General features: G+C 45.9%; 1 protein-coding gene across 1 annotated transcript in view; it reads right to left on the reverse strand.

The window, feature by feature from the left end:
- Positions 1-24,262, reverse strand: part of LOC137634117 (solute carrier family 66 member 3) — a 69,158-nt gene that overhangs the window by 17,434 nt on the left and 27,462 nt on the right. Inside the window, exon 2 of the mRNA XM_068366341.1 lies at positions 23,982-24,204. Within this exon, the coding sequence (XP_068222442.1) occupies positions 23,982-24,204 (223 nt within the window). The remainder of the gene's footprint in view (positions 1-23,981; positions 24,205-24,262) is intronic.

Consider the following 24,262-nt stretch of genomic DNA (forward strand, 5'->3'; position numbering starts at 1 on the left):
AATCCACCCTCACCTCTCTGAGGTAATGAGAGGCGAACACAGAGTTGCTCCTCCAGAATGTCGCATTCATAATTTGACGGAGCGACATGTTCTTGCGGTAAGCAAGCGAGGTCGCAATGGCCCTCACTTCGTGGGCTTGCACTTTTAAAAGTCCGAAGTGTTCCTCCTCACACAAGAGATGCGCTTCTCTTATCACTTCCCTCAGGAAAAAGGATAAAGCGTTCTTGGAAAGGGGCTTTTGAGGATCTTTCACAGAACACCACAGGGAGCTAGAAGAGCCTCTCACACTTTTTGTGCGAGACAAGTAGGTCTTGAGGGCTCGTACTGGACAGAGCAGCCTCTCTTGCTCCTGACCCACTAGGTTGGTCAAGTTAGGAACCTCAAAGGTCCTCGGCCAGGGCTTAGAAGGGTTCTCGTTCTTAGCGAGAAAGTCTAATCTCAAGGCACAAACTGCCCCATTCAGATTGAAGCCTACCTGTTTTTCAATTGCATGGACTTCACTAACTCTTTTAGCTGTTGCTAAGGCCAAAAGAAAGAGGGTCTTCTTGGTAACCTCCCTAAGGGGAGCCTGTGATATGGGCTCAAATCTCTTGGTGCACAGAAATTTAAGAACTACATCAAGGTTCCAAGAAGGGGGCTTTAACTGGGTCTGCTTGGTCGTCTCAAAAGACTTCAAGAGGTCATGTAAGTCCTTGTCTCGAGACAAGTCCAAGCCTCTATGCCGACAGACGGAAGAGAGCATACTTTTGTACCCTTTGATAGTGGACACAGCTAGCTTAGCGTCCTGTCTGAGGTACAACAAGAAATCCGCAATCTGGCTCACAGAGGTAGTGGATGAGGAAATCTTGTGCTTCCTACACCAAGCCCTAAAAGTCTCCCACTTGGACTGGTAGACCCTCTGCGAAGAGACCCTCCTCGCTCTGGCGATAGCTTTTGCAGCTTGCGCTGAAAAGCCTCTCGATCTGACGAGCTTCTCGATAGTCTGAAGGCAGTCAGATTGAGAGCGAGGGGGTTTTGATGATATCTCTCGAAGTGGGGTTGTCTGAGCAGATTTGGACTTGCAGGGAGGCTTCTTGGAAAGTCCATCAACAAGTCCACCACCTCCGTGAACCATTCCCTCATCGGCCAGAACGGAGCTATCAGGATCATCCGTCCCGAATCGAGGAGGGCGAATTTCCTGACTACCAGATTGATGATCTTGAACGGGGGAAAAGCATAAGTGTCCATCCCCGTCCAATCCATCAAAAAGGCGTCTACTGCTATTGCCTCTCTGTCCGGAACTAGGGAGCAATAGATGGGGATCCTCTTGGATAAATTGGAGGCGAAAAGATCGATGAGGGGTCTCCCCCACAGCCTCCAGAGACTCTGACAGACCTGTTGGTTGAGGGTCCATTCTGTGGGAAGGACCTGCCCTTTCCTGCTGAGCATGTCCGCCCTCACATTCTTCTGTCCCTGAACAAACCTCGTCAGCAGGCTTATCCTGTTCTCCTTCGCCCAAAGAAGGAGCTCTCTTGCTGTCTCGAAGAGAGACAGAGAGTGAGTCCCTCCTTGCTTCCTGATGTAAGCAAGAGCTGTGGTGTTGTCTGAGTTGACCTCCACAATCTTCCCAGACACCAAGTCCTTGAAGGCCTTTAGCCCCAGAAAAATGGCCATCAGCTCCTTGTTGTTGATGTGCCATCCCAGCTGAATTCCTTCCCAATCGCCTGAGACCTCCTTGCTTTCTAGTGTTGCCCCCCAGCCTGACTCTGATGCGTCTGAAAACAACACTAGGTCTGGGTTCTTCTTGTGTAAGGAGATCCCTTCCCCTAACAAGGTTGGGTCCAGCCACCACTTCAGAAGAGTCTTGACTTCTATTGGAATGGGGAAGGAAAAGGAGTCTTCCTGCATCTTTCTGTTCCATGTCTTCGAAAGAAAGTGCTGAAGAGGCCTTAGGTGGAGTCTCCCCAGAGAGACAAACAGTTCGAGGGAGGACAGAGTCCCCAGCAAACTCATCCACTCCTTCGCTGTGCATCTCTTCTTGTCCAGGAAAGTTCTGACTTTTACGAGACACTTGGCCTGTCTTTCCTGAGAGGGAGAAGCCCGAAAAAGAACTGAATTCAGAACTATCCCCAAATAGAGAATAGTCTGACTCGGTCTGATCTGAGACTTCTCCCTGTTGATGACCAGGCCTAGATCCTGAGCCATCATAAAAGTCTTCCGTAAATCCTCCAGACATTTCTCCCTCGATCGTGCACGAATCAGCCAATCGTCCAGATAGAAGGATATCCTTATCCCTTCCTGATGCAGCCAACCTGACACATTCGCCATTACCCTGGTGAAGACTTGAGGAGCCGTGCTGAGACCGAAGCAAAGAGCTCTGAATTGGAAGCACTTGCCCTCCATTACAAACCTCAGGTACTTCCTCGAAGTCGGATGGATGGGGACATGGAAATATGCGTCCTGCAAGTCGAGGGACACCATCCAGTCCCCTGGACGTACTGACGCCAGCACCGACTGAGTCGTCTCCATGGAGAACTTTGTCTTCTCCACAAATACGTTGAGCGCGCTGACATCCAGGACGGGTCTCCATCCGCCCGAGTTCTTGGGGACCAGAAACAGGCGATTGTAAAAGCCTGGGGAGACTAGATCCCGAACCGGTTCTATCGCCCCCTTGTCTAGCATTTGGTTGACAAGGTCTACTAGAGCCTTCTGTTTCCCAGGATCTGAGTACCGGGCTACTAAGGCCAGCGGAGCATCTGCGAGAGGAGGTTTTTTCAGAAAGGGGATCTTGTATCCTTCCTTGATGACTGAGAGGGACCAGGTGTCCGCCCCTCTCCTCTTCCAGGACTGCCAAAAACCTGACAGTCTTGCGCCTACCGTCTGGAGGAGACGAACTTCATTTCCTGGAGCGAGGTCTGAAAGAACCCCTGGTAGATCTTGGTCCTGAATCTTGCCTTCTCCCTCTAAAATCTGATCTTGAAGTAGTCCTGCCCCGAAAGGGCTGCTGGAATCTCCTTTCCTCCCGTTTCAAAGAAGAAGGAGGGGCTGCAAAGGGCTTACGAGCAGAACGAGATAAAAGGTCTTGGGTGGCTTTTTGGGCCAGAGAACGCGTAATGTCATTAACCAGAGACTCGGGAAAAAGATGTTGAGAGAGGGGGGCGTAAAGAAGCTCAGACTTTTGAGCATTGGTAACAGACCTAGAAGCAAAAGAGCAAAGCAGAGCTCTCTTCTTTAGGACCCCAGCTGAGAACAGAGCAGCCAACTCATTCGCCCCATCTCTGAGGGCCTTATCCATACAGGACATAATGCTCGTAAGGTCCCTAGATCCATCCATCTGTTCAGTTTTCCTTGCGAGAGTCCCAAGCGACCAGTCTAGGAAACTAAAAACCTCAAAGGCTCTAAAAATACCTTTGACGAGATGATCCAGCTCCGACATTGACCACATGACCTTGGCTGAGTTGAGAGCATGCCTTCTAGCAGAGTCCACTAAACCAGAGAAGTCACCCTTGGAGGAGGAAGGCACTCCCAGACCCAAAGGTTCTCCAGTTGCATACCACATACCCGCTCTTGAAGCAAGACGAGCTGGTGGAAACGAGAAGGAAGTCTTAACTGTTTGTCTCCGCTCCATCATCCAGTCATCAATCTTCGAGAGAGCCTTCTTTGCGGAGATAGACAGCTTCATCTTGATGAAGGCCGACTGTTTCTTGGCCTTCTTTCTGTTAAATTGGGACTGAGGAGATTGAGGGGCAGCAGGTTGGAATTCCTCTCCAAAAAGTTCAAGAAGGGAGCGAGAGAGAACTTTGTAATCTCCCACAGCATCGGCAGGATTATCATCGTCATCAGAAACATCCTCGAGGGCCTGATCCACATCTGCAATATCCTTCGAAAGAGGAGAATCCTTAGAACCCGACAAGGGCAAATCAAAGGCATCATCCTGCAAAAGACGGGTTGCATCCTGGAGTCCCGCGCTAGAAGAATCCTTGGAACGAGAGGCAGTATCGTCCCGAAGAGGCAGGGTGGTATCGCCCTGGGACCGAGAACGAGAGGCAGAGTCGTTCTGTCGTCGAGAGCGAGAGGAGGTATCGTCATGGCGGCGAGAATGAGAGGCGGTATCGTCGTGGCGTCGAGAATGAGAGGCGGTATCGTCGTGGCGTCGTGAACGAGAGGCGGTATCGTCGTGGCGTCGAGAACTAGGGTCGGTATCGTCGTGGCGTCGTGAACGAGAGGAGGTATCGTCGTGGCGAAGCGAACGAGAGGAGGTATCGTCGTGCCGAAGCGAACGAGAGGAGGTATCGTCGTGTCGAAGCGCACGGGAGGCGGTATCGTCTTGGTATCGAGAACGAGAAGCAGCTTCGTTCGATAAGGTATCGTCCCGGTATCGAGAACGAGAAAACGTATCGCCCTGGTATCGCGAAGAAGTATCGCCTGGCGCAAGCACACATTCCTCATCCTGGCGTAGAGAGGGAGAAGTTCTCTTTAAAGAAGAACTCCGTTCTCTCTTAGAAGCAGACTTCTTAATCGGCAACGAGTCGTCTTTACGTCTGTCAGACTGGGCGTGAGGGCGGCTAAAGGCTTGTACTAAAGTCAAAAGTTGTTCCTGCATGACAGACATAAAGGATTTAGCAACATCATCTGGGTCTTGCGGATCCGAAGGGGGGGGCTGACGAATAACACTCGTATCTTCGGCAGCAGGCTTCGTCCTTTTCACAGGCACGGAGTCGAAATCATCCTCCGACGGACAAGGTTCATAACTGCTAGAACCGGGAGAGATAGAACGAGACCGTTCGTCGCGGTTCCATCTCCTCTTAGTAGGTCTTGAAGCTTCATACTTCCATTTACGTCTGGACGAATTCGGAGAAGAAAACAACACATCCGACTCGTCTTTCCCGTGACGGTCAAGAGCAGCCTGGGAATAGACAACAGGACTGTCTGAGGCGACGGCTGACCGAGGGTACGTACCTCTCACCCCCTTTCGGTCATCGACGTACCTTCTCCCTTGGTCCTGGGAGCTTGGTAGAGGTCTAGGCCTAGGGGTATGACAGATTCGGTCGGTCGCCACCTCCACTGCACTAACACAAGCACTTTCACTTTCCTTACCTTTAAAGGCCTCCAGCTGTTCTTTAATGGCCTTCAACTCGGCCGCCAGGCTAGCGTACCGAGGGTCATCCGTAGATACGGAACCTGTAGTAGGTGCAGGAGTTACTACCTCAAGGGAAGGATCAACTTCCAAAGAGGAATCAATAATAGGATCAATAGATAAATCTACGCTAAGTTCGTCTTCCTTACCACTAACAGACTTAGACTTAGACCTAGAAGCTCTCCTAACTCTATCGAGCTCTAGCTTACGCACATAGCGCTTCATAATTAACCAATCTTTCTCATCCAAAACCTTACATTCCCCGCACCTATTATCAAGGGCACAAACAAAACCCCTACAATGAGAACAAACAGTGTGAGGATCAACCGCCATTTTGGGAAGTCTCACCTTACATTCCTCATTCGCACAGATACGGTAATGACTCTTTTCACTCATAATGAAACACAGCAAACAAAAAAACTAAGAGAAAACAAAATACAACGATCGCCAAAACCCCAAATCAGAGTACTTCACCAAAAAAAGCAGACTGGTACACCGAGCAGGGAAATCGAAGAAAAAACTCTTAATGACGGACCAACGTGTTATCGATCCGGCCGGCAGAGATGAACTGAAGAACAGAGAACGGGAATGATTCCTCCTACCACCCTTTGACGGGTGTTACCACCCAACCACCACAAGGCGGTTGCCTAGTTTTAGAAAAATTCTGCCGAAATAGAGATAATTAGCTATGTATATATAACTGCCAGGTAAGTTCTATTCGTAAAACATAAGTTTCTGTGTTACCCACAGATGTTGGAGGGCCTTTTTTAATGCTGCTGTTGTGCCCAGAACTAGTGAGCAGAATACCGAGAACTTCTTGCTGATGTGAGTGGCGAATAGGTCGACTGATGGGGAACCGCACAAAGTCAAAAGACTACTCAGGCACACTAATATATCTTATTTCTCTTCCTCTTGTTTTGTTAAAAGTTTTTATAGTTTATATAGGAAATATTTATTCTAATGTTCTTGAAATATTTTATATTTCCTTGTTTCCTCTCCCCACTGGGCTATTTTCCCTGTTGGAGACCCTGAGCTTATAGCATCCTGCTTTTCCAACTAGGGTTGTAGCTTAGCAAGTAATAAATAATAATACTCTGAACCCATAACCTATTCCTGGCGACTAAGTTTGTTGGCTATCACATTCTATCTGCCTGGAATACATTGCCAAGAGAGTGCTTGCTCCACAAATTCACATAGAGGTGCTGTGACACAGTATCTCCTTGCTTGTTAATGTATGCCACTACGTTAATGTTGCCACTCATCAACACTGACAAATGGCTTATCAGAAGATGCTAGAATGACTGTAGAAGTCAGTAGCACTGATTTCATTAACAACAGATTGATGTGCAGGCATTTCTCTTTGTAGAACCAACACCCTGATGCAGTCTGACTTCTGTGGTGAGTGACCCATCCCTCTTTTCATGCGCCTGAAAAGAGAAGCATTTCATTGGAGGAGACTCCAAGGAAATGCCTTGGCAAAGGTTCTTGTCATCCAGCCACCAGGCTAGGTAATTGCATGTGCCTTGCTCCACTGGATGGTGAGGAGGATCGGTGGTCATCGACCAGTTTTCCTTTACACACTACTGGAGGGATGTCTGAAGAGGTCAGCCATACCAAACACAGTTTCTCCAGTGATGTGAGATGTTGTACCAGCTGTTGTCACTGGTGAGTTGGAAGTCCTTGCTGTGATAGAAAAGGCTATGCTATTGTTTCGAGTCTGCTGATTCGGTCAGTTGATGGCAAGACCTTTGCTGATGTATCAGTCAGCATACCTTGTTATTACATACTCTGCTGTAGTATGAGATGTGACTTTTCTTTGATTCACCACGATCCCCAGATCATGGCAAGAAGCTAAAAGTATATCTCGGTACTGAAGTAGTCATTACTGGGAGGAAGACATGATCAGCCAGTCGTCTAGATACCGAAGTAGATGGATGCTGTTGGTATGAGCCATGGCTGATATTCAAGTGAATATTTGTTGGGAGGTGGCCAGTCCAAAGCACAGTACTATGAACTGGAATACCTCTCCGTCCAGGATGAAGTCGTTCCTCCTTATTGTAGAAAGCATGGCGCTCTGTATCTCCATCCTGAATGGACCCTGCAACATAAACCTGTTTAATGGGAACTTCTCCACTAGGATTAGCTGACTGAAGAAGCCTCAAGACAAATCTTATACAACATGAGCGCATTTTTTCCACCATGTTTTCCGCTTCCCTCGGAAGGGTGAAGACTTTGGTCGAATTCTGTGGGTATGATGACAATGTCATCAGATTCAGAGTAAGAGGAGGGCGGGAGCTCCTGAAAGGTAGATTGTAACCGGGACAAAAAGAAACCTTTACTGTCCACTCTTCAGCATCATACAAGTGCCACTTTGACCTCTAGCTTGACAGGCATTTCCCTACGAGTGGCTGCCTCATGAGGGGACTGCCCCTCCATGCCTCTGTGAGTAGTAGACAGGATTGAAGGCAAAGCCCTAGTTCTTGGAGAGGCTGCAACTTCTTAAATGTAGACTTCAAGGGAGTCTTCTTTAGAATCCTGGGAGTCGTCTTTGGGGTTGTGTTTTCCAAATGTGACCGCCAGATGGAAAATGGAGTCTTGGCTGGTTCAACTCCATCGTTCTACAGTAGTCCACTTCCCACGAAGAGCTCGGAGCACTAATTAACATAAGAATACCAAAGGGTTAAGGTTCTCTATGGCTGATCTGCCTCACAAACCTAGAAACTACAGCATCTCTGCATTTCATCACCCAATTTGCCCACTTGTTAGCTGACTGATGTGTGAGGAAAGGGACCGCTTACTTATTCTCTGATGAAGCCACACCTCCTTAGAGAAAGCAAAGTAGGCCACTGCCCCATAATACTTCCCATTTGAAGAGCTATTGGTGGGGAAGATCTTAATCAAGCGACTTCAGCGCATTGAGTTCCCTGATCCGACTATCTGGGAGTCTATGCTCTTAATGGCATCTCGGATGACCTCTGACCAAGGTAATTCAAGGGCAAGTTTTGACTCTTGGGAAGCATCAAAGCATCGGTCGATAGCTGGTTCTCTCGTCTACTTCCGTAAGTCGTTGAACTCTTGTATGAGAGAAAACACCTTTACAAATTTTTTCCAGATACTGAGCTTCTGCAGGGGCTTGTCCCACATCAGGTGTAGCTAGGTCCATAATGTCCTTGAACTCTTCCTCCTGGGGGGTGAAGAAGTCTCACCTCATTCAGACTGCATCTCCTGGAGGATAGTCTGATTTCGTACAGTCCCTAAAACTGAATTCAGACAACAGCCTGATGATATCAAGGCAATGAGACTGGTTTCCCTTTTATTCCTGGAGGTCTATATTGCTGCTGCATAAATCTTGAGTAACAGGGAAGGGCTCACGGAAGGGTTCCAAGAAGACCTGCGATTAACAAGTCTTTAGTCTCTCTGCCTTGGAGAAGAGAGTTCCTCAAATGAATTTGCCTAATCCTTTGACCTGGATTCTTTCATTTTCTCTCTTCCTTCTAAGCATGTCCGTTGAGGGGAGGAACTTTCTGGAACATTGGATAGTGTCTGGTACCATTTTCACAATTTATGCTGAAAGGGCAAAGGTGAACTTCGAATATTGAAACAAGGTGACTTTGCCATACTGTATGATCTACTGGTGCACCTGCAAATGAATTAGGAGGGGATTATGATCCTGAGGACCTTCCCCCATAAGAAGGTGCAGATGAAAATTCTCAAATGGTTTCAAAATCATCCTGACTGAAGATATAGCGCTACGCGTAGGAAATTAGCTTGTGACGACGTAGAGTGCAGTGACCTAGCATGTGAATTGAATTGAATTGAATATAGGATTTAGGCATTAAGCCAAGCACTGGGGCATCAAAGGCCATTCAGCGCTATATAACGAAAATCATTCAATCATATCTGTACACTCACACCATTTAGTATCATTTTAACCTTTAATACAAATCGTAACACTTTCATACAATAAAATCTAGATGTGAAATAAATAGGGATTAAAAGGGTAAAATAAATAAATAAATTAATAAAATCAATTATAGCTCGTAATATAACCCAATACTTTGTATAAATTTTCTCAAGTTCAGGGTATTACAGTTTTCCCCCAGTATATCTCTTAAAGGTTTGTCCTGGAGTAAATGTGTCCTCCTCTGAAGATTAAAAACAGGACAATCGACTAAAATATGTTTAACATCCATTGTCACTTGACAGGTATTACAAAGAGGGGCCTGTCTCCCTTCCCCACTCTTCATTAAATAATTGTGCGTTGCATGGGTATGGCCAATACGCAGCCTAGTTATAATAATGGTATCCCTTCTACTTGTAGAATTACAAGATGACCATTTATCCACCAATGGGTGGATTTGTTTCAATTTTGTATTGGTGGTCAGTTCAGACCATCGAGCTTGCCACTTATTTTTACAGTAAAGATGAATCTCACTTTTAAGATCTTTGTAAGGAATACTCAAGGGGGATGGATTACTTAGCCCTGAAGCTTCCTTTGCTGCCTTATCTACTTGTTCATTCCCATCCACCCCAACATGGGCAGGGACCCAACAGAAGTGAACACTGATACTCTTCCTAGACTGCAGAAGTACTAACCAGTCCTGCACCTCTTGTACTAGATGATGGCCTGGCATAATTTGTTTTAATGAGAGTAAAACACTATTGGAATCCATAAAAATTGTATAAAAACTATTTTGGTTGCCATTTTTAAAAATATGTTGGACTGCGAGAATTATTGCGTACAGCTCAGCAGTAAAAATTGAACAAGAGGATGGGAGTTTCCTTCTAATAACAATATCCCCCACCACAGCTGCACTTCCAACTCCTGCAGCCGATTTGGAGCCATCTGTAAAAACATGTTTCCCATGATGTTGAGCAGCATGATTTAAAAACTCACTTTTCATTACCCTACTAGGTAAGGTATTTTTCCCTCCTGCCGTAAAACATACTTTGACAGGTGGATTACACCAAGGAGGAGACTTGGGATATCCTACCTCTGCTATCTGTGCTGTTAACAAGCCTACTTCTCTAGCATCATTTTTCAGCTGTACTTCCAAAGGCTTAGGCACTCTAGATCTGTTAGGAGCCCGATCTAAAGGCGCCCTAACATATTTACAGTTAGGATTGTTTCTCACAGCAAGGGACCTAGCTAAAAACCTCAAACTCAACTCCTCTCTGCGAATGGAAAGGGGAGGTAACCCAGAATCAACATAGAGACTGTCAATGGGAGATGTTCTGTAAGCACCTGTGCAGATGCGAAGCCCAGCATTGTGAACAATATCAAGTTTTCCAAGTAAAGTCTTTGTAGCTGACCCATATATCTGGCATGCATAGTCTAACTTGCTCAGACACAAAGATGTATAAATTCTAAGCAAAGTTGTTCTATCAGCACCCCAATCAAAATGCGATATGACTTTCAGAATGTTCAGTGACTTCTTAACCCTGATAGATAGGTCATTTATATGGGGACCAAATGTCATTTTCTTGTCGAAAATGACTCCAAGAAACTTGACACTATCCTCATATGGCAAAATACAATAATTTAAGAAAAGGGTGGGGATCTCTTCCCTTTTACGAGTACGAGTAAAGCGAATGGCTTTGGTCTTCTGAGGAGAAAACATGAATCCACGAGAATTTGCCCATGCGGAAGCAGCATTTATTACAATTTGAAGATTTTGGCATGCTTGTAGTGCAGATGATCCACTACAATAAATTGCAAAGTCATCGACAAATAGTGATCCTTGTATGCCAGGAGGTATGTGACTAATGAGACTATTAATAGCAACAGCAAACAAGGTCACACTCAATACGCTGCCTTGGGGGACACCTTCTTCTTGCATGTAGGATGAAGATAGTTCTGACCCTACTCTCACTTTAATTGAGCAGTTTGATAAAAATTCTTCAATAAAAGAGAACATATGTCCTCCTATACCCCACGAGGCCAATTGCTTTAAAATACCACCCCTCCAGGTGGTGTCATATGCCTTTTCGAGGTCAAAAAAGACACCCACCACCTGGTTTTGGTTAGAAAATGCATTTGAAATTTCCCTTGATAACATCAGCAAAGGGTCTAGAGTACTTCGGTTCTTCCTAAAACCAAACTGTCTGTTAGATAAAAGATTTTTTGATTCTAGATACCACACAAGTCTGTTGTTGATCATTCTCTCAAATAATTTGCATATGCAACTGGTCAAGGATATGGGCCTATAACTAGATGGCAGTTCTGGGTCTTTACCAGACTTGTGGCCTGGAATTACAATTGAAGTATGCCAGGAATCAGGAGATGTATGGGAAGCCCATAGACCATTAAAGGTTTCTAATAAAAATTCCTTGGTATCCACTGGAAGATGTGATATCATTTCATACCGGATGCCATCCTCACCTGGGGCAGTTAAAGAAGAGCTGGAGATAGCATTTTGCATCTCCTCCATACTAAAAGGCAGGTTAAAAGCTTCAGTATTTGAAGAAGCAGGAGGAACAACAGATGTTGATGCTCTAATTTGTTGAAATGCTGGGGAATAGTTGTCAGCACTTGATACATGAGCAAAGTGCTTAGCAAGAACCTCTGCTACATCTTTGGGGTCAGATATATATCTATTATTTTCCCTTAATATTGGTAGAGGCTTAGGGACGAATTTACCTTGAAGTTTTCTAATCTTGTCCCATATTTCCTTTGAAGGAGTTTTGGTATTAATATTAGATATATATTTCTTCCAAAATGCTCTCTTTGCTTTTTTAAAAATTCTTTTTTGTTTGGCACAGGCTCTGAGATATGCTATTCTATCTGCTAAATAGTTTGTCCTCAAGTATCTTCTGAAGCAAGTTCGGGTCACTTTTCTTACGTTGGCACATTCTTTACTCCACCAAGGAACTACAGAGCGATGAGGTAAACCGCATGTTTTAGGTATAAACTTGCTAGCATTATCATCAATAATATTTTCAAGATGTTGATAGGCATGCACTGGAGATGTAAATTCATCATATTCTTTATCAGTGTGTGAACAGTTTTCATAAGCTGCCCAGTCTGCCTCATCTATCTTCCATTTTGGTGGACACTGAGAAGGAAGATTATGGACATAATTTAACATTATTGGCCAATGGTCACTGCCATGTAGGTGTTCATTTACTGACCAAAGGTAGTCCAATCGAATGGATGAGGAACAGATTGACAAATCAATGGCCGATGTAGAGTTGTGGAATACATCATACCTAGTTGGAGAACCATCATTCATTAGTATTACATCATTGTTGTCGATTAGTTCTTCAACAAGATTACCCCATCTATCGCACACATTTCCACCCCATAAAGTATGCTTTGCATTAAAATCACCCATTAAAATAGAAGGGGCAGGAAGCTGATTGATCAAGTCTTGGAGGTCAGAAAGTCTAAGCCTTCTTGGATTACCAGCATGATCTAAGAGGAAAAGTTCTAAGGATGGTTCAATATAAAGCAAGCATAAAGTAATTTTTTTCCCGATATGAGTTCTAACTGCACATGCCTGTAGTGGTGTATTGAGTGGGATTGTTTCAAATTTTACAGATTTGTGAATAATAAAACCTGTACCACCTTGAGCTCTTGCAGCTTGCAAAGGAGGGGATCTACAAAAATGATAATTGAGTCCAGGATTAAATAGTTTGTCACTGATCTTGGTTTCCTGTAGGCAAATTACCTTCGTGTCTGAGTCCCTGGTTAAAGTTTTTATTTGCTCAATGCTAGTACTTAGACCTCTGCAATTCCACTGGATGATAGACATTATCTTTTGTTATTATTTTTCTTTGTCTCATTTGTCTTTTGGGACTTTTCAGATGAAGCCATGTAAGGCCTGGAGATGGAAGGCTTTACTAGGCCACCACTCTTCTTTTCTTTCTTTCTAGGATTTTTATAAGAGTCAACCTTAGGATCATGAGCAGTAGGGCACTTACCTGACTTAGATGAAGGTGAGGATGATGGGGACCTTTTCCTCTTTGGGAAGATCTTGTTTTCCAATCTCCATCAAATCAGGTAGAGATTCTGCCTGAGACAATACATTTAAGGTGGTGGAAGCCACATTGGCTTCCTTGGAGGATTGTGCTAGAACTTCAACAGTTCGAGCACTTAACCCAGAAGGCTGGGCTACTACCTCTAGGGGAGATGCTCCTATCGGTGACAACACTGTTGGTGTGTTGGAAACCATATTGACCTCTTTGGAGGTTTGTGCTCTGGCTTTTATAGGCAGAGCACTTGACCCAGATGGCTGGGCTACTACCACTAAGGGAGATGCACCTGACGGGCCAGGTGCTGCCACTGGTCCCCCTGTGGTAGTAAGGGGTAGTGGATTATAATCTTTTGTTGGCATCTTAACCGCGCGAGCAAAATTAAGTTGCCGATTGAGTAAATGCTTTGCATGACCTACACTTATATGTTCAGCATTTGCTTTCAAGATTGCAGCTTCTTCTTTCTTGTATTCTCTACAGCTTTTATCATTTGATTTATGATGATCTTTACAGTTTGCACAGGTTGTATCTCTGTTGCATTGGCCATGTTCTAACAAAGAACAGTTAATACAGATCTTCGTATTATTGCAGTACCGGGAAGGGTGACCGTACTTGAAACAATTAAAGCATTGTAAAGGCCTAGGTTTATATTCTCGAACACGTACTCTTTCATTCTCAATAATTATATGATCTGGTATAACAGGGGTTTCAAATGTTAAAACTACCATGCTTGTTTGAGGGATCTTACTTACTTTCCAAACATTAGCAGGGCACATGTCCAGAATTTCTGGTTCTGAGAATTCATATAGATCTTTATCAAAAACTACCCCTTTACCATAGCTGAAGCTCATATGTGGTTTAATATCCTTAATAGGATCAATTTCTGCAATCTTTATGCCACAAAGCATGTGAGCTTGAGTATCTGATTTAGCATTAATCAAAACAGATTGCTTACCGTATCTACTAATATCCTTACTTTTAATTAAACCAACTTTTTTTTGTATAAATTTACTAATCTTATAATAGTTATAATTATCTATCTTCCCAGATGCAATTATCCATGTTGGGGGCTTGGGGGTTCTTTCTTCTGGAAGTCTATGCTCTATTTCTTTTTCCATCCATTCTTCTGGTTTATATACCTCTAGGTGTCTTGGTGCTTTATCACATAGAGCCCCAGAAATCAAACAATTGTCAATTTTTATGCTCTCTAAATTTTTATTTGCTTCTAAAGCAATCTCAAAACTTGAAAATGATACCCAAGCTTCCCAAAAGCCTTTACTACCATTAAGCTCCATTAAAATTTCTTTGATTGCCCCAAATCTACAGAAGGCTTCATGAATTATGTCATAGCTACAACCAATTGGTATGTTTTTTAAGTGGAGAATTTTCAGATTTTTTGTTGGATCTGGTAATGAGCCAGAACCAGAGAGTAAAGTATTACGGTTATTACAAGCATCATTTTCCACCAGTGCTGATAAATTGTCTTTAACAACACTGGTCAGAGAAGTATTGTTAGAGGAATCCTTTTTACTGCCGAGGTTGTCAACAGAGCTTTCCCTATTTAAACAAGCAGAAGTCGTCAACGGTGTCTGGGGTTCGCCATTTGATCCAGGGGTACGGGGAATATTAAGTTTACTCATTAATTATTTTTTCAGGGGGAGGGAAGGGGTCATAATAACAATGAAAAATGTTATTTTCATTAGTAAAATAAATTTTTGAATATACTTACCCGATGATCATGTAGCTGTCAACTCCGTTGCCCGACAGAAATCTACGGACGGGATACGCCAGCGATCGCTATACAAGAGGGGGGTGTACTCACCAGCGCCATCTGTGGTCAGGTACTCCAGTACTTCTTGTCAACACCACCTCAATTTTTCCCTCGGTCCACTGGTTCTCTATGGGGAGGAAGGGTGGGTCAATTAAATCATGATCATCGGGTAAGTATATTAAAAAATTTATTTTACTAATGAAAATAACATTTTTCAATATTAATCTTACCCGATGATCATGTAGCTGATTCACACCCAGGGAGGTGGGTGAAAACCAGTATACATGTTAATCAAGAAGCTAAGTATCCCGTATTTCATTTTTATCAGTTATTCAAAATAACAAATAAAACGATAAGTACCTGGTAAGGAAGTCGACTTGAACCATTACTCTGCCTTTAATAAGTACGTCTTCCTTACTGAGCGCAGCGGTCCTCTTAGGAGGCTGAACGACTCTTAGGTGCTGAAGTATAAAGGGCTGCAACCCATACTAAAGGACCTCATCACAACCTCTAACCTAGGCGCTTCTCAAGAAAGAATTGACCACCCGCCAAATCAACTAGGATGCGGAAGGCTTCTTAGCCTACCGTACAACCCAAAACAACAATAAAAGCATTCAAGAGAAAGGTTAAAAAGGTTATGGGATTATGGGAATGTAGTGGCTGAGCCCTCACCTACTACTGCACTCGCTGCTACGAATGGTCCCAGGGTGTAGCAGTTCTCGTAAAGAGACTGGACATCTTTGAGATAGAATGATGCAAACACTGACTTGCTCCTCCAATAGGTTGCATCCATAACACTCTGCAGAGAACGGTTCTGTTTGAAGGCCACTGAAGTAGCCACAGCTCTCACTTCATGTGTCCTTACCTTCAGCAAAGCAAGGTCTTCTTCCTTCATATGAGAATGAGCTTCTCTAATCAGAAGCCTTATGTAGTAAGAAACTGCGTTCTTAGACATAGGCAGTGAAGGTTTCTTAATAGCACACCATAAGGCCTCCGATTGTCCTCGCAAGGGTTTTGACCTTTTAAGATAGTACTTAAGAGCTCTGACAGGGCAAAGTACTCTCTCCCGTTCGTTACCCACCATGTTGGAAAGGCTAGGTATTTCGAACGATTTAGGCCAAGGACGTGAAGGAAGCTCGTTTTTAGCCAAAAAACCGAGCTGTAAGGAACATGTAGCTGTTTCAGATGTGAAACCTATGTTCCTGCTGAAGGCGTGAATCTCACTTACTCTTTTGGCTGTTGCAAGGCAGACGAGGAAAAGAGTTTTTAGAGTGAGGTCCTTGAAAGAGGCTGACTGGAGAGGTTCAAATCTTGATGACATAAGGAACCTTAGGACTACGTCTAGATTCCAGCCTGGAGTGGACAACCGACGTTCTTTAGAGGTCTCAAAAGACCTAAGGATGTCCTGCAGATCTTTGTTGGTGGAAAGATCCAAGCCTCTGTGGCGGAAAACCGCTGCCAACATACTTCTGTACCCCTTGATCGTAGGAGCTGATAGAGATCTAACATTCCTAAGATGCAACAGGAAGTCAGCAACTTGGGTTACAGTGGTACTGGTAGAGGAAACTGCATTGGCTCTGCACCAGCTTCGGAAGACTTCCCACTTAGATTGATAGACTCTGCGAGTGGATATCCTCCTTGCTCTGGCAATCGCTCTGGCTGCCTCCTTCGAAAAGCCTCTAGCTCTTGAGAGTCTTTCGATAGTCTGAAGGCAGTCAGACGAAGAGCGTGGAGGCTTGGGTGTACCTTCTTTACGTGAGGTTGACGCAGAAGGTCCACTCTTAGAGGGAGAGTCCTGGGAACGTCGACCAGCCATTGCAGTACCTCTGTGAACCATTCTCTTGCAGGCCAAAGGGGAGCAACCAACGTCAGCCGTGTCCCTTCGTGAGAGACGAACTTCTGAAGAACCCTGTTGATGATCTTGAACGGCGGGAATGCATACAGGTCGAGGTGGGACCAGTCCAGCAGAAAGGCATCCACGTGAACTGCTGCCGGGTCTGGAATCGGGGAACAGTACAATGGGAGCCTCTTGGTCATCGAGGTAGCGAACAGATCTATAGTTGGCTGACCCCACAGGGTCCAAAGTCTGTTGCACACGTTCTTGTGAAGGGTCCACTCTGTGGGGATGACTTGACCCTTCCGGCTGAGGCGATCTGCCGTAACATTCATATCGCCCTGAATGAACCTCGTTACCAGCGTGAGCTTTCGACTTTTTGACCAAATGAGGAGGTCCCTTGCGATCTCGAACAGCTTCCTCGAATGAGTCCCTCCCTGCTTGGAGATGTACGCCAAGGCTGTGGTGTTGTCGGAGTTCACCTCCACCACCTTGTTTAGCAGGAGGGACTTGAAGTTCATTAAGGCCAGATGAACTGCCAACAACTCCTTGCAATTGATGTGAAGCGTTTCCTGTTCCTTGTTCCATGTCCCCGAGCATTCCTGTCCGTCCATTGTCGCGCCCCAGCCCGAGTCTGATGCGTCCGAGTAGAGATGAAGGTCGGGGGTCTGAACAGCTAACGAGAGACCCTCCTTGAGAAGAATGCTGTTCTTCCACCACGTTAGAGTAGCCCTCATCTCTTTGGAAACAGGAATAGAGACCGTCTTGAGCGTCATATCCTTGTTCCAGTGAGCTGCCAGATGGTACTGAAGGGGGCGGAGGTGGAGTCTCCCTAACTCGATGAACAGGGCTAGCGATGAAAGAGTCCCTGTTAGACTCATCCACTGCCTCACCGAGCATCGGTTCCTCCTCAGCATGCTCAGGATGCACTCCAGGGCTTGGTTGATTCTTGGGGCCGACGGAAAAGCCCGAAAAGCTCGACTCTGAATCTCCATCCCCAGGTAAACGATGGTTTGGGAAGGAACGAGCTGGGACTTCTCTAAATTGACCAAGAGGCCCAGTTCCTTGGTCAAATCCAAAGTCCATCTGAGACTCTCCAGACAGCGACGACTTGTGGGAGCTCTTAAAAGCCAGTCGTCTAAATAAAGGGAGGCTCTGATGTCTGCCAAGTGAAGGAATTTCGCAATATTCCTCATCAGTCGCGTAAACACAAGAGGTGCCGTGGTCAGGCCAAAGCACAGGGCTTGGAACTGGTACACAACCTCTCCAAAGACGAATCTCAGAAAAGGTTGGGAGTCTGGATGGATGGGAACGTGAAAGTAGGCGTCTTTCAGATCTAACGAGACCATCCAGTCCTCCTGCCTGACCGCTGCTAGGACCGACTTCGTCGTCTCCATTGTGAACGTCTGCTTGGTGACATAAGCATTGAGCGCACTGACGTCCAGCACCGGTCTCCAACCTCCTGTCTTCTTGGCCACCAGGAAGAGACGGTTGTAAAAGCCCGGGGATTGATGGTCCCGGACTATCACCACTGCCTCCTTCTGTAACAGGAGCGACACCTCTTGATGTAACGCTAGCCTCTTGTCCTTCTCCTTGTAGTTGGGAGAGAGGTTGATGGGAGATGTGGTCAGAGGGGGATTGCGGCAGAACGGAATTCTGTAACCCTCCCTTAGCCACTTGACAGACTGAGCGTCTGCACCTCTGCTCTCCCAGGCTTGCCAGAAGGTCTTGAGTCTGGCTCCTACAGCTGTCTGGAGAGGAAGGAAGTCAAAGCTTGCTTTTCGTGGACTTGGCACCTTTCTTGGACTTGCCCCGGTGACTGTCTCCACGGGTACTTCCTCTACTGGGGGCTCTGCCACGAAAGGGGGGAATGAATCTGGTAGCAGGTGTATCAGCCACAGGGGTGCGGTAAGATCTCGGCACGGAAGGTAAGGTTTTAGCCTTACGTGCTGAAGAGGCCATAAGGTCATGCGTATCTTTCTGGATAAGAGCCGCAGCCATCTCCTTGATTAACTCCTCCGGAAACAGGAACTTGGAGAGAGGAGCAAACAGCAACTGTGACCTCTGGCAAGGGGTGATACCAGTCGATAAGAAGGAGCATAGAAGTTCCCTTTTCTTGAGGACTCCTGAGACAAAAACAGACGCAAGTTCGCCAGAACCATCGCGAATTGCTTTGTCCATACAGGACATGATCAGCATGGCCGAGTCTTTGTCAGAAGGGGCAGTCTTCCTGCTTAAGGCCCCCAGGCACCAATCGAGGAAGTTAAAAATTTCGAAGGCGCGAAAGACTCCCTTCATCAAGTGGTCCAGATCAGAAAAAGTCCAGCAGACCTTCGAGCGTCTCATAGCCGACCTGCGGGGAGAGTCAACCAAACTTGAGAAGTCGGCCTGGGCAGAGGCAGGAACCCCCAAGCCAGGTTCCTCTCCCGTGGCATACCAGACGCCCGACTTAGAAGCCAGCTTAGGAGGAGGAAACACAAAAGAGGTCCTTCCCAGTTGCTGCTTGGACTGCAACCAATCCCCTAAAATCCTCAAAGCTCTCCTTGATGATCTAGCGAGGACAAGCTTGGTGTAGGCAGACGTAATAGGCTGCATGCCTAGAGAAAACTCGGATGGAGGAGAACGAGGGGTTGCAGATACGAAGTGTTCAGGGTATAACTCTCTGAACAGAGCCAGGACCTTACGAAAGTCTAAGGAAGGCGGCGAAGACTTGTGTCCCTCCACATCAGAAGTAGGATCATCCAGGTGAGCAGCTTCATCCTCAGAAACCTCATCGCCTGAGAGTTGAGTAGCAAGAGGTAACGGTAGAGCGGTATGCTGAATGGCTGAATCCTGCAGAACGGGTGCATGCGCACTTGCGGATCCATCATCATGCCTCTGCTGAAGAGACTGAGGGATAGCAATGACAAAGTCATGAGGCTGGGGTGAGGGAGGTTCTGCGGTGGTCTGAGGAGCAAGCGTGGTCAGAAGCGAATGCTGTAAGGCATGAGGCTCATGCTGCATGGTATGCGGCTCATGCTGTATGGGAAGAGGCTCATGCTGCGAAGAATGCGGCTGCTGAATGGTAAGAGGCTCGTGCTGCATGCGTTGAGGAGGCTGCCTCATAGCATGAGGCTCCTGCCTCAAGGGTTGCGCCTGCCTCAAGGGTTGAGGAGGTAGCTGCGCAGAGTGAGGCTCCTGCCTCAAGGGTTGAGGAGGTTGCCGCATAGCATGAGGCTGCTGCCTCATGGGTAGAGGAGGTTGCCGCAAAGTAATATAATAATAATAATATAATAATTCCTTTATTCCATAAAACAATGGGTATTCTGTTACATAGCATGAGGCTCCTGCCTCATGGGTAGAGGAGGTTGCCGCATAGCATGAGGCTCCTGCCTCAAGGGTTGAGGAGGTTGCCGCATAGCAAGAGGTTCCTGCCTCAAGGGTAGAGGAGGTTGCTGCATAGCGCTGGAACCTGGCAACTCCCAATGCGGCAGCTCACGCATGGAAGCAGGAGGAGCCTCAAGAACATACGTCTGGCAGGGAGGACTGCGCAGAGGTGGAGGAGCGCTCGCAGGAGGAGGTGTGCTAACCTTCTCTGCCTGATACTCCTGCATCAAAGCCGCAAGCTGAGACTGCATAGTCTGCAGCATAGACAACTTGGGGTCCACAGAAGTTGGAGCAGAGGCCTGATGAGGCACCGCTTTACCTCTCTTAGGAGGTGTGCAGTCATCAGATGACTGCGGCGAGTCCGAACTGGCCCAGTGGCTACACCTGGGCCGTTGGACTAGCTCGGACGGGACCTTACGTTTGAGAGGTCGAGAGACCTGGGTCCACCGTTTCCGCAACCACTGAGGATACAACTGTGCGCCGATCAAGGCCTGCCGAACCCTTTTGCCCTTCGACTTTGCTTCTCCCCTGGGCTTGGGAGCTTGCAAGAGGTCCCGGACTGGGAGGACGACTGGCACGCACAGAAGTATCCTCATGCGCAACACTGACACTGACACTAGGCACAGCACTGGCACTAACACTTCCCACTGCACTTTTCACTTTAAGTTCCTTGACATCTGCCAAGAGAAGATTGTGGTCACTAACTAAAGACTCCACCTTATCACCAAGAGCCTGAATGGCACGCAACATATCCGTCATATCAGGCTGAGCACTCGTAGCAGGTTCGGGGGTCACCACCACAGGGGAAGGAAAAGGTTGAGGGTCATGGGGGGAGGAATAAACCAAAGAGCGAGAAGAACTCCTCCTAACTCTCTCCCTCTCTAACCTAGTCGTATACTTGAGGAATTCATTAAAATCGAATTCCGAAAGCCCAGCACATTCCCCACATCGATCTTCCAACTGACAGGATTTTCCCCTACAGTCGGAACAAACGGTGTGAGGATCAACAGAGGCCTTCGGAAGACGCCTATTACAAGTCCTAACACTACATCGCCTAATTTTAGGAGCTTGAGAGTGGTCGGACATCTTGAATTTAGAGAACAGTCAAGGGGGAATTCCAAAGTAAAGCAAAGATCGTTAACCAATAAATCAATTTAATTCCAAAAGCTATCTAAGCTACGGGAAAAGCTTCCTGTACAGCGAAGGCTAAATTTTAGAGCAAATACTTCACCAAAACCGTGAACAAAGACTCCAAAATCAACAGCGTATCCATGTAGGTCTTGCCGGCGGCACGACAGAGGAAAAATTGAGGTGGTGTTGACAAGAAGTACTGGAGTACCTGACCACAGATGGCGCTGGTGAGTACACCCCCCTCTTGTATAGCGATCGCTGGCGTATCCCGTCCGTAGATTTCTGTCGGGCAACGGAGTTGACAGCTACATGATCATCGGGTAAGATTAATATTGAAAAAAAAACAATGGAAAAAAATAAAGTTTAAGGGAGAGAAAAAATTAAGACTGTCTGAAATTCCAAAGAAGACACCGTTAGCCTTTCCTGGAATTAATTTCTCCACCAATGACACCTGTGAAAGCTGCTTACCAAATGTCCACTCCCTACCCTACCACAAAGGGATGGTACCACTATGATTAGAGTGGCTCAAGTGTATGCCAAACCCGCTTGATGGGACAGAGCATTTCAAGAATACAATCATCCCCACTCTAATCATAGTGGCAGGCAAACCGGACAGAATGCCGAGAGTCCTATCTCTATTAAATCGCCAACCCCTGGAATCCGAAGGCCAAATCTCCTACGAGATAGTTCCGCGTGCCAGTATGGGAATACTGACACTCCTAGGTGTCCAAACATTTTCGGGCAGTTGGCAAGACCACCACAGCTCCCAACATTGATTTTGAAATAAAAACCGATCATGGATACAATGTCCCCTCTAAAAATCCTGGACAGTGAAATGGGTATGAGAGTTTTGACAGCAAGGTTGGAGACAGCTGATAATTATGAAGGAGGAATAAGCAATAAGAAGTAATAGAAAAAGAATGAGAGAAATTTAGAGTCAAACTGAGGAAAAGAAATTCCCCAGTTCGAGAGCCCTCTTGCCCGTCACAAGCCTTCAGCACGGGAATGATATGCCGTGCTGAAGCCCAATGACTTCATCAAGGCATTCTCTCGTTAAGAGGGGCCTAGCATGTGAAGACTTAGTGCATGAAGTTCTACCACATGGGGAACTATCCCTGGGAAAAACTGGAGAGTGGGCCTTGTGTGTGCTGGTAAGATATGTGTGAAGCCTTTACGCATGGAGAACCCAATCAATGGTGCTATGAACGTGAAGTTCTGCTATGAGAAGACTGATTGCGCTCATCCCTTGCATGTACAGATCTGGCACATTGGGAGAGAGAACATGGTTTCCTTGAACCATCAGTCGAATCTTTACAATGTTGCAATCGTGAACATAATATAGATCATGTGAGCTTGGACAATCGTGTATGCATGGGTATGTATGTGCTTGTGGATGTAACTTACCTTAATTTAGTGTATGAAGATGATTCTTCCTATGACAAGCTCTCAACTAGGGAGTGAAGACAATCGTATATACAAAGAGCTAACTGGCAATTTGGTGCGCGTGAAGACTGATCGTGCACGTAAGGAAGATTCAGGTGACGAAAGTCTCAAGGATCTATGATGATCCTCTTTTGAAGGATGGTTCTTTTTGTCCTCTACGCTTGGATCTAGTAGGGTCGGTCTAAAAAAGGAAGGCCACTATTCAAAGAGGGGAGAGCCTTATCATCTGAAGGAGAGTTATCGCTACCTTGTGGAAGCTCCTCAACTCTTTCATGCTTACATGAAGAGGGACTGATGAAAGTCTGAAGAGACTTAGGCCACTTGATCTTCTTTAACTTTGGAGGGCCTGACACAAAGGCTCAGGAGCAGAGGATGAGGATGAAAGAATAGGCATGGGAGACAAGGAAGGACAAGGTCTCTTCCTCTCTTGGCAGCAATCGAAATTGGTGATATTACCACTGGCGGAGATGATACTCAGGAAGATGTGGAACAAAGATTAATAGCGAATTCCTTGGGACAGAGGCCTTGACATCAAGGGGTCCTTCCACAGGGGGCCAATACTAGTAGGCTTGGATGATCTACAGGAAGCTAATTCCAGAAAGAGATTCTCTGTTGAAAAAAGAACTTCGATAGCAAATGAAGGCCGTAAAATGCGTAGGGTCCAGACATTAAAGGAGTCATCATTAGCATCTGCAGTGTCAGGATCAATATAAGAGGAAGGATGGGGGCGTTCCCCTTCGACTGGAGAAGGTAATAAGTGAGGCACTTCAGAAGCTTGTGGCAAGGAAAAGTGAGGTAACCTTCTTTCTTCTGTCTTTCCTCTGCAGAAAGCATAGAAGTCTTAGTACAGGAGAGCAAAACATGAGAGGCTAAAGAATTTCTGGGCTCATGGGAAGACCATGAAGGCAAAGAATCCCTCTCGGAAATCTTCTTTCTTCTCCTGCTGTACTTGACCACTGTTGTGTGTTCAGCAAATAGGTCATAAGAATGGGGGTCTACCTGCCACAATTACGACCAGGTTTACCAGGGCAGGACCACACGCCCCACGTGGTGCCTCCAAGTCAATTACATAGATACACTATGAAAAAGGAATGGAAAAAATATTAATAGCTAAGCTTTGTTAAGCACAGATAATGTGTGAATTCTCAAGATGAAATTAAAATGGCTACTCAGTGTGCTGGAAAGCAGGTGGTGCCTCCCTGCCACTTACCAGTAACTACCGACACCTGGTTATAAAATTTTAACAGCCGCACTCCAGCTACGATAAAATCATAATCCTATTAAACAATGAGGGTTTATATGTGTGTAGGAACAATTAAGAATTGTTCATTTAAGAAAATACTCACCACTAAAGTTGTTATCAATGCATGAGGAAGCATTCCTGAGGAAATGGCATAAGCAAAGTATGAAGCTGCAGCTGCTGGGAGAATAACAGAGGGAGACAACATGCCATTGAAGGAAAGAAATACTGCCAACATAACAACATCTTGAAGAACCATGAGTGGATACTCAAAATAGTTAATTAGGGGGTATGCTGAATATATGTTGTAACTCAGCATAATTGTATAACTGAAATGAAAAAGAGAAAAGTAATTCACCTTACAGCAAAAGAGAAAGCGGCATCAGT

This window comes from Palaemon carinicauda, chromosome 44 (assembly GCF_036898095.1).
Source record: "Palaemon carinicauda isolate YSFRI2023 chromosome 44, ASM3689809v2, whole genome shotgun sequence".
Lineage (NCBI taxonomy): Eukaryota > Metazoa > Arthropoda > Malacostraca > Decapoda > Palaemonidae > Palaemon > Palaemon carinicauda.